This window comes from Cherax quadricarinatus, chromosome 35, assembly GCF_038502225.1.
Source record: "Cherax quadricarinatus isolate ZL_2023a chromosome 35, ASM3850222v1, whole genome shotgun sequence".
Lineage (NCBI taxonomy): Eukaryota > Metazoa > Arthropoda > Malacostraca > Decapoda > Parastacidae > Cherax > Cherax quadricarinatus.
This window is the reverse complement of record NC_091326.1, coordinates 506,992-518,348: the sequence shown is the minus strand read 5'-3', so window position 1 is coordinate 518,348 and position 11,357 is coordinate 506,992. Positions and strand designations below refer to the sequence as shown.

General features: G+C 38.0%; 1 protein-coding gene across 1 annotated transcript in view; it reads left to right on the top strand.

Moving 5' to 3' along the window:
* The first annotated feature begins 950 nt into the window (after positions 1-950).
* Positions 951-11,357, top strand: part of Rok (Rho kinase) — a 147,892-nt gene continuing 137,485 nt past the window's right edge. Inside the window, exons 1-2 of the mRNA XM_070091512.1 lie at positions 951-1,107; positions 5,228-5,328. Coding sequence (XP_069947613.1) covers position 1,107; positions 5,228-5,328 — 102 coding nt within the window. The 5' untranslated portion in view covers positions 951-1,106. The remainder of the gene's footprint in view (positions 1,108-5,227; positions 5,329-11,357) is intronic.

Below are 11,357 nucleotides of genomic sequence, written 5' to 3'. Positions count from 1 at the left end.
GCAGGGGTCGAGTCTTAGCTCCTGGCCTGTGTGTGTGTGTGTGTGTGTGTTTTACTTGGCTAGTTTTTTTTTTAATTTAAACTGTGCACTCAGGCATTGAAGTGCATACATAATCCTTTTTTTTAAACAGAGATTTTACAAAAGGGATATTTTATGATAATTTAGAAGACCTCAGTGGAACACCATAAAAGTTATCGCAAATTAATATTTTGAGAGATTATTAACCTGATTATTGCAGTGTTATTTCTTTCTTACGTTCTTCTTCTAATGTTGTAATAATGCCTTCCTGTATGGTTGAATGCACTGAGGATGGGCCAGCCAGGCCACTCACAACTTGTCCCGTAGCTCGGTTGGTAGCGCACTCAGATCACACATTGAGGTCCATGGTTCGATCCTCGGTACGGGTGGAAACATTAGGACGTGTTTCCTTAAGGCACCTGCTGTCCCTGTTCACGTAGCAGTAAGTAGGTACCTGGGTGTTAGTCGACTGGTGTGAGTCGCAGCCTGGGGCCAAAACCTAATTGGCCCGAAATACTCTGTAGAACAAAATGCTTTTTACATAGTATATCGTTGATGTCAGCTACGTCTGTATGCATTGTATCATGTACTTGTAGAAATAAAGATATTATTATTATTATTTTTATTGTGAAATGCTCTGCATAACAAGGGGCTTTCTATATAGTATGTCACTGATGTCAGCTATGGTCTGTATAAGTTGTATCATGTACTTGTAGAAATAAAGATTATTATTATTAGGACCCCAGTGGAAATAAGTTACCTTATCTGACTTTTTTGTGTTATCCCAGGTTCTCTACACATATACTATGTATGATAATCTATGTAACTGTATTTGTATATACCTGAATACACTTAATACTTACTTGACTCACTTGTATATTAAGTTTAAAGTTGGCGGTGGTGGTGTAGTGCCCGAGGCAGCGCTGAGCATTGTGGGTTTAGTTAGTTGGTTCCTCGGCCATATTTATGTGTAACTCTGGCGAATGATGGCTTCTTGTATATTTTTTTTCACCCCTCTAAAGCCTCTTTGTTGATTAGAAACCAAGTACACACCTAGAGCCGTATATGATGTGACAGGAAATGTGACAAGTAAGTGGTAACAGGGGAGATAAGTGGGTTTTCAGGGGGTTCATAAGAGAGATGGACTCGCCCCAAACACAAACATTTTCCAACTTTTGTTGGTCACTGGGATTTGCTGGGGTTTTATTTTCACGTTTATCGAGCAGGGAAACTTTGACATTTGTGTCTGAACTGAGGGTTTTCCACGTTGGGTGCAAGGCGCTCTGGGAAGGTAGTTAGAAGTGCAGTTGTAGTTAGTGTGAGGTGTTGCGAGGTATTTGACAGGTGTGAGCTGCTTGGGAGGGGAGGGGGCACACCTTCAACTATATTATGACTAATCATTGTTTTCAACTTGCTGATCCTGGAAGATGATTATAATTGATCATGCTGCATGATGCAGGAGCAGGCTGTGTGTGTCCTGGTAGAGAGTGAAACTAAAACTGGTTCAGAGTTCTGAGTGTGAGTGTTCAGCATCTTGAAGAATTATACGTAATAATCCCCTCAAGGAAGGTTCCTTGATGTTGGTGAGGGGCTCTTGATTTAGGGAATTGGATCTGTGCTCCAGTTCCCCGAATTAAGCCTGAATGCCTTCCACATCCCCCCCCAGGCGCTGTATAATCCTCCGGGTTTAGCGCTTCCCCCTTGATTATAATAATAATAATATACGTAATAATTAAGTTATCTCAGTTACTCACACCTTTGTACACACTGTTCCTCATATATTTGTTAATACTAGTACTGTCACTTCTACTTGACACTGGCTCATTGCTACAATGTAACTGGTGTGAAGAGCTGTCATCTGTATATGAGGGTTCTTACAAAAGTTGATGAAGTTTCTTGTGCATCTTGTGGTTGTTGATTTAGGTTAGCCTCATGCATGTGTGTTATAAGTCATATATATATGATAATTTACACTTGTATTGCATACTGGTACAGTCAACACATGTAATAATAGTATGGTATGATGACTTAACCTAGGATATTCCTATAATTCCAAAAATATTAATTTATGCAGTAACTCATTTAGATATGTATTTGATTTATAAACTTTAAGTAATATTTAAAGATTGTTTACATAGTTTATAAAAAAAAAAATTAGATTGTAGGATGAACTAATTAAAAATCAGTAAAGATACAGAAATTCAGATTCATAGCTTGTGTTTGGTATTAAGAAATATGGTAGATATAAAGATTGGACTACTAGTAATAATTGTGAAGTAATCCATCTGAATGGTAGATAACTATATTGCATTTGGCTTACACTGGAAAAAATTATGACCGGAATAAATATCTAGTGATGAGAATAATTTTTGTCTTAAAATTTGCAGTTGATGGCTGTATGACAATGAAGATTTCATTTTTAGGTAGTTCAATGAATGGTTGGGTACTGGTATCCCCATAGATAAATACAAATAAGAACATAAGAAAGAAGGAACACTGCAACAGGCCTACTGACTCGTGCGAAGCAGGTCCATGCCACCCCCTCGGCCTAGAACAATGACCACCTAGTCAGGTCACTTCCACTTAAGGAAGGAGCATGGCACCAGACCTGGTATAGCCCAAGCTTGTCAGGTCCATCTCACACCCACCCACACCCACTCATGTATTTATCCAACCTATTTTTAAAACTACGCAACGTCTTAGCGTCTATGACGGTACTCGGGAGTTTGTTCTACTCATCCACAACTCTATTACCAAACCAGTGCTTTCCTATATCCTTCCTGAATCTGAACTTTTCCAACTTGAAGCCATTGCTGCGAGTCCTGTCTTGGCTGGATATTTTCAGCACGCTATTTAAATCCCCTTTATTTATTCCTGTTTTCCATTTATACACCTCAGTTATATCCCCCCTAATTCTACGCCTTTCTAGAGAGTGCAGATTCAGGGCCTTCAGTCTTTACTCATAGGGAAGATTTCTGATACATGGGATAACTTTGTCATCCTCCTCTGTACGTTTTCCAGAGCATTTATATCCATTCTGTAATACGGTGACCAGAACTGTGCAGCATAGTCTAAATGAGGCCTAACCAAGGATATATAGAGTTGAAGAACAACCTGAGGACTTCTATTATTTATACTTCTTGATATGAAGCCAAGGATTCTGTTAGCTTTATTGCAAACACTTATGCACTGTTGTCTTAGTTTCATATTACTGCTAACCAGAACTCCTAAATCCTTTTTGCAGTCAGTAGTATTAAGATCTACACTATTCAGTTTATAAGTTGCATGGTTATTGTCCTGTCCAACATTTAGCACTTTGCATTTGTTTATTTTAAACTGCATCTGCCACTTCTCCGACCACTGCATCAGTCTATTCAAATCAGCCTGGAGTGCACTAATGTCCTCAGCAGAATGAATTGGTCGACTTATTTTGGTGTCATCAGCAAATTTGCTTAGGTCTCTATTTATTCCCTCTATCTATATCATTTATGTAAATTGTGAACAACAAGGGGCCCAGCACTGACCCCTATGGAACACCACTTATGACGTGCCCCCAAATATTTGTTTATTTAACTTATATTGGTGCAAAATGCTTTACATAAAAATTTCAAAAGTTTTATTTTATGCATAAACATTATAGACATACAACAGTGACATGGTGATATTAAGCATTAAACATGATCAGTACAGATATGTTATGATATTGACAAGTGATAACTGAACAAGAGGATGTCAAAGAAGCAATGAAATGCAGTAAACAAATTGTATAGTACTGATCTAGTTTAGGTAAGTTTTAGAACACAGTTTTAAAGTTGTATAACCATTATCTCAAGCTAGAGATTGACAGGTGTTTCCATGGATTAATGTACAGAAGAGCCCCACTTTACAGCACTTTGCTTCACAGCATTTCACTAATACAGTGGTGTTCAGTTATACTCATTCTTCAGTTTTTCAGACTTCTGCAATAAATATATTCACTACTCGCTTTAAGCTAAGGACAAAAATATTTTAAGATAAGTAAAGTGTGTACTGTCTATGCAATTTTTAGGTTTAGCTCAATAGAGCTAAACCTAAATATGATAGTGCAAACATGTTATCAGACTTCTATATGCATTTGAAAGTGAAAAATGGGTATGTTTCACTTTACAGTGATTTTTGCTTTACAATGGTAGCCAGAACAAAGCCTGCTGTGTAAGTGGGGCCCTCCTGTACTGGACTGTGCCTCCCTCAACAGTTCCCTCTCTTTTTGGGGCTAAAACCCATGGCAGGCAAGTCCTAAAAGTCACTGGCCAGTGCATTAACCAGTACATTGGCCTGTGAGTTTTAGGACTCAACTGCCATGAGTTTGAGCCCCACCTATTCTTTATCGCAGGATTGTCTGCAATTGTCTTATTATGATTTTGTTAGTCGTGATGCAAGGCAGTGTCACATATATTAAAATAGGCAGTATAACTTGAGAAGACTGTATAAATAAACTCTCGATATGAGAGAGACTTAAAATAATGAGCAAAATCCACTAGTAAATTGTATTTTTAATTCCTTTATTTTCACTGTTATTAACCCTTAAATGGTCCAAACGTATATATACGTTTTTTCAACATTTGAAAGTATGTAAAAAAATGTAGATCTTCTTTCTTGTTTTACATTTAAAAATGTGCAAAAAAACTTTTATCTACATTTTATTTTTTTGTTATTTTTGAAAATATGTTAAAAAAACGTAGATCTACTTTTGGAGCACTACGAATTTGAACGTCGATTTGTTTGGACCGTTTAAGGGTTAAAATACCATATAAGTAAATTGTGTGTACAGTAGTATATTAGGTGCACACTGAAGTAATTAAGTGCTTTTTTTATGTTTGTTGCTTTTATAGCATTCAGATTTAACAGACGGTTGGACAGTCCTCTATGTTAGTGTATCATTTCAAGTGTTTACTATGTATATTTATTATTGAGCCTAATGAGTATGTTAATCTTTAAACAGTCCAAACGTAGATCTATGTTGAGGTTCATAGTGCTCTGAACGTAGATAACGTTTTTTCCAGTGCTTTCAAATGGAGAAAATAAAGGTCGGAGCGCTACGCACGTGAACGTACATCTACATTTGGACAGTTTAAGGGTTAAAAATTTGCACGTTCCCAGAGATTATTAATTACATTTTGAAATTTTCTATTTCATTGTCAGAGACCTGATTTATGTTTATTCTTGACAGTGATGGAATCACTCACGGATAGTGACCGTTTACAGCGGCTCCGTGAATTAGAAGCTCAATTACGGAACCCAAGAGGCATCATCAATGTCGACTCACTATTGGTGAGGAGAAACTAACTAGTTTGTATTGTTTCTTGAGTTTTACCAAAAAAAAAATAGCATTGAAAGGTACAGTGCTGTACATAACCAAGTTTCTAAGAAAAGTTACAATATTAATTTTACTTGGTGGGTCTAGTCTGAATCATTTGAATGGGGGAATAAAAATTAAACTTTTAGTACGTTGGTTTTGTAGTTAATGTATCAAATCAGGCAAATTAAGTGTTTCTTTAGTGTTATTTATTGAAAGTATGTGTAGAGAAATATCCTTACTAGGCACTGTAATCCTGCTCTGAGCGCCCATTCACTTAATGCAATTTCACTAAGCAAACAAAAATAAATTAGGTAACAATTGTATTCTGCTTAGTGACTTCTTGCTACTTCTTGTAGTTGCTCTCACCATGTAAAACGAGTCATAGCTGTTACCAGATAAAAAAAAAAAATGACATGGTGGGTGGCTAAGGTGATGTGGCTGGCAGGGTAGATAGACTGGGTGCACAGCTTTTATTATTAGTTGGTGAGCCCAGAGATGGCATGATTCTATTTTTGTTCCAGTTCCAATGCACACTGTACATTTCACCCTGGCCTAAGTAAGTGTCAAGTGGCTGATTGGTTGAGTTTCTAAAAGCCAGGTGACATTGTTAGTTGTCTCTGCATCCATATCTTTCAAGGAGGTGCTCAACTTTTTCTCTTATTATCTTTTCTCATACCTTAGCTACTTTATTAGTCAGCAAGATTGGTCTGTAGTTTTGTGCTGGAGAGACCAAGCATATTTCCAACAGGCATCTCAGCATTAGTGGAAGCCTGACTGGCCTCTCCACCAGTACTACATCAAATAAAATCAATAGTTCAGAGCAATCCCAGAATATGTATAATCTTTTCTTTTTTTTTTTTTTTCCAGTATTCAGGGACTAAATACAAAAATGAAAAATAAAATTTCTTTAATAAATGGCTTTCTCACATGAGCAATTTCAATGTTTGAAGCTTTTATTAAAGTCCACATTAGAGATTTCTCGGATGGCAGAATCCATATCCCAAAATATGAGTAAGCTTTTATGTATAAGATTTATGTATTTGCACAGAGCTGTTAAAATAAAATTACTGTATATGGTAGAAATGCTTTAGAATAAAGGTAGAGATCAAAACCTAGTAATTATCCTCATGCACAAATTTCCACCAATAATGTCAGAGTATTTCACTGGGCAGATAGGGAAGATAGATAACTGCCTCGAAAATCTGCAGAAGCCTATCTCCCATATTGTTTTTCACTGTCATAACGGAGAAAAAACAGCGTTCATAACTTCGTGTCATCCTTTGCAGATACCAAAGTATGTAAGTTGCCTTAGTAGAAGATACAGAAAATTTACAATCAAATATTAACAAAGTATTCCACTGGCAAATGAAAATAGCACGATTGTCATTGGTGAGAATTGCTCACAAATTTATTCAGGTGACGGTGGAGGTACTAAAAAGAATAGGTATGAAGCTCTTATCACTTTTGAAAAAAGTGGAAATATGCTTCAAGCATATTTCCATATGTATGATGTAACTGCTTACACTTTTGATCTGACAGAATCCACCATTCATACAATTAAGAGACAATGAGAAGAAAATAAGTGCTTGTGAAATAAGTACTGCAGATTGTGACCTAGTAAAAAGGGTGTCAAAAAGTTAAATTAACCTATGTTAGATAGAAAGGTTACTGAATTTGTGACTTGAGAAAACAGAAAAAGAGGCTCTGTTAGTGCTCAGATAATAAAGAAAAAAGCTTTTATTGAAACTGTGAGAGAAGGAAGGAAGGAGAACTTTCATAACAGTATGTGTTTAGTACTTCATGCACACTTATGTCAACAAGCAATGACACATAATGTAGGGTATGATAAACTACTGTAATTTGTACCTGGTAGAATAATAAAATTATTTGTTTGTAGTGAATCTGAAGGTGTCTGGAATTGTAACCCTGTTTTCCCTATTTGTTCTTCACTTTACATACTACTAATTCCTATATGACACCAATTTTAGGAACATTTCTTGCATGTTATGAGAAGGTTTAATGCACTTGAAATGTACTCTGAAGCAAAGAAGAGAGAGCCTGTACCTGATTATATACACATGGAAGATATTAGAGGGCCAGATCCCAAATCTACACAATAACCTTAACACACTAATATAATAATATAATATATTACTAATAATGTCTTTATTTACTACAAGTACATGTACATGGTATACAGACCTAGCTGACATCAATGACATACTACCATATAGAAAGCCCCTTGTTATGCTGAGCATTTCGGGCAAATTAGGTCAATTTTGTCCCAGGATGCGACCCATACCAGTCGACTAACACCCAGATACCCATTTTAAACTGATGAGTGAACAGGGACAGGGACAACAGGTGTCTTATGGAAACATGTCCCTAATGTTTTCCAGTGGTACTGGAGGAGATTTGAACCCTGGACCTCAGTGTGTCAGCTGAGTGTGCTAGCAATCGAGCTACGGGACACCATATGAATGATGCAGGAGGGAGTATGATATCAATTCAGTAAAAAAAAAGAGGCACCACAAGTATAATAAGGAAACCAATATTGTGTCAGCATCTATGGTGCAAGATTATTCAGCCTACTGGTAGCAGTTATCAAATATTGCCAGAACTACTTCAGTTTCTTAACTCTTTGACTGTCCCAGGCCCATTTCAAAATAGGGTCCAGAATAAACAATGCAGACATTTGTGGCACTAAAATAACATATCCTCTGTTCATTAGTCACGTCTCCAGGCCCCTGTTGCTTTCTATTTTGATTTTTTATTCACACAAAAAATAGAAGATTTACTGTTATGCAGACTACTGCATTATTGTAGAAATGGTATAAATAATATCAGTACACTAGTGAAAGAACATTCGACTCCCCAGTTGACGTGTATTGGACATGTGGTGTGATTTGCTTACTTTTGAACATTGGTAAAAATCGAACATTTCCTCTACTTTGAGCTCAATTTCAAGATCGTTTTGATCATGAAACTAATCAAAATCCTCTCTATTTCTGTAATATGTTTTCCATTCTATCAAATGAGATCAAGAAAACGAGAATGCAACTATAAATACTATACGAAAATACACCTCAAAGTCGGCATATTAATTAAAAAACACCGTCGGAGTTTTTTTTTCCTTATTATGCAGGATTTTTTTATACAGTGCACACTGACTACACAGACCCATTCTTTCACATGTGGGCCTACCAGCTTTCTCTTGCTTGATTTGAAGCCGCTAGAATTATTGAGTATATATACATCTGAAACACTGGCTTGTAAGACGTATATATACGGCCAAAACAGTCAGAGGGTTAAAGAAGAGACTGGATCACCTCAGCCAAGTATCAGGTCAAGCAGGCTATGGTAGTTACGTGGGCTCCTAACATCAACAGCCTGGTTGAGCAGGCACAACAAGGAAGCTTAGCTAAAAGCCTGGCTGGTAGGATGGAAAAATCCTTGAAATCAGTCACAAGTAAAGTAATACCCTGGCTTTTGTCCTTAATCCGTTCCTGAAGGTTGGCTGAAATCTAAAATGAACAAAAACTGAAGTAATATTTCCCATAAGAAATAATGCAAATCCAATTAGTTCATTCCAGACACCCAAAAATATTAACCAAAAATACATTTTATAGAGATTAACTGTACAGTGAAACCCCGGGTTTTAGCCACCCTGAGAATTGGCCGCTTCGGGTTTTGACTGCTTTTTTCGGCCAAATTTTGCCCTGCTTTTTGGCTGTTGCCCCGAGTTATGGCCGGTGTACCAGACTTGTCTGCCTGCTCGTGCAGGCATCGTAAGCCAGTCTAGCGTTGTTTATCCTTGAGTGAACATTATCCTGCACTCTCATCCTGCAGCCAGCCAGCCAGGCAGTCAGCCAGGCAGTCAGCCAGCCAGGCAGCCATCCATGGCCTTGTGGTAAAGAAAGTGAGGAACACCATAGCAGTGAAGGAGGAGATAGTAGAAAAATACAAGAGTGGCGTTTTTGTGGGGGAGCCTGCCAGGATGTACGGCAAAGACAAAGCAACTCTCACTTTTATCCTGGTGAAGAGAAAAGAACTCAAAGAAGCTGATGTTGCGAAAGGTGTTGTCATGTTATCCAAAAATAGATCACAAACAGTTGAAGAGGTTGAGAAGTTGTTGGTGTTGATTAACAATAAATAGATAGCGGGTGATGGTGTTTCAGAGTCGATCATTTGTGAGAAGGCAAGGTAGTTGCATGCCGATCTTATAAAGAAAATGCCTGGAACCAGTGCTGATGCTAGTGAAATTAAGGCCAGCAGAGGCTGGTTTGACAGATTTAAGAAGCGTAGTGGCATACACAGTGTGGTAAGGTATGGTGAGGCAGCAAGTTCAGACAAATGTGCCGCTTGAAAACTTCGTGAGTGAATTTAAGGGGTACATAGAGACTGAAAAATTTAAACCCCAACAAGTGTTCAGTTGTGAAGAAACGGGCCTGTTTTGGAAGAAAATGTCAGAGGACCTACATTACTCAGGAGGAAAAGGCACTGTGAGGGCACAAGCCTATGAAAGACAGGCTAACTCTTCTGTTCTGTGCTAATGCTAGTGGGGATTTTACAGTAAAGCTTTTACTGGTGTATTACTCAGAAAATCCCAGTGTGTTCAAGAAAAACAATGTCATCAAGAATAAATTGTGTCTTGTGGAAAGCAAATAATAAGGCATGGGTCACAAGGCAAATTTTCAAAGAGTGGGTCCATGAAGTGTTTGGCCCCAATGTGAAAAAACACCTCATGGAAAATAATTTGCCACTCAAGTGCCTCCTGGTAATGGACACTGCTCCTGCTCATCCTCCAAACTTGGAAGACCTATTGTCTATGGACTTCAGTTTTATAACAGTTAAGTTTTTGCCTCCTAATACCACTCCTCTCCTCCAGCCCATGGACCAGCAGGTCATTTCTAACTTCACAGATCTCTATACCAAAGCACTGTTTGAAAGGTGCTTTGAAGTGACCTGAGACACTCAGTTGACCCTAAGAGAGTTCTGGAGGAAGCACTTCAGTATCCTCCATTGCATAAGCCTTATAGGTAAGGCTTGGGAGGGAGTGACTTCCAGGACTTTGAACTCTGCTTGGAGACAATTATGGCCACAATGTGTTGTCCAGAGGGATTTTGAAGGGTTTAAGGCTGACCCTGACCCTGCCGACTCTCTGCCTGGTGTGGAAGGTATTGTGGCATTGGGCAAGTCCATGGAATTGGAGGTGAGTGCTGAGGATGTGGAAGAGTTGGAGGAGGACCACAGGGAAGAGCTAACCACTGACAAACTGCAAGAGCTTCAACTGGAACAGCATCAGACCACAGCTGAGGAACTTGCTTCAGAGGAGGAGGGAGGAGGAATGAAGGAGGTGGCTTCTTCAGAGATTAAGGACATGTGTGCAAAGTGGAATGAGTTGCAAACTTTTGTTGAAAAGTATCACCCTAACCAAGCTGAAACAAGCCATATCTGCAACATGTTCAGTGACAAAACCTTGTCCCACTTCAGGGAAATCTTAGAGATGCCAGAAACAGAGCACTCTTGACAGTTATTTTGTGTGACAGGGGTCCAGTGACTCAAGCTGGTGCTAGTGGCCTTTAAAGACAAAGAAGGAAGTAACCCCAGATAAGGACTTGTTACCTAAAGTCTTTATGGAAGGGGATTCCCCTTCCAAACAATAAGTCCTCCCTATCTTCCAGATGCCAGCAAGTCTCTTCAATAAAGGTAAGTAAATGTTATTTTAAATGTTTACATAAATTAAAATTTAAATACATGTATTGTGTAATATATATGTATTTATCTCTGTTGTGTGTATGCAAAACTATAGTTATTCTTTAAAAAATGTATTTTTTATGAATATTTTTGTGGGTCTGGAACGGATTAATTGTATATACATTATTTCTTATGGGAAATATTGCTTTGTCTTTCGGCCATTTCAAGTTTAGGCCTAGCTCCTGGAACGGATTACTGCTGAAATTTGGGGTTCCACTGTAGTTTTACATACAGAAAACAATGA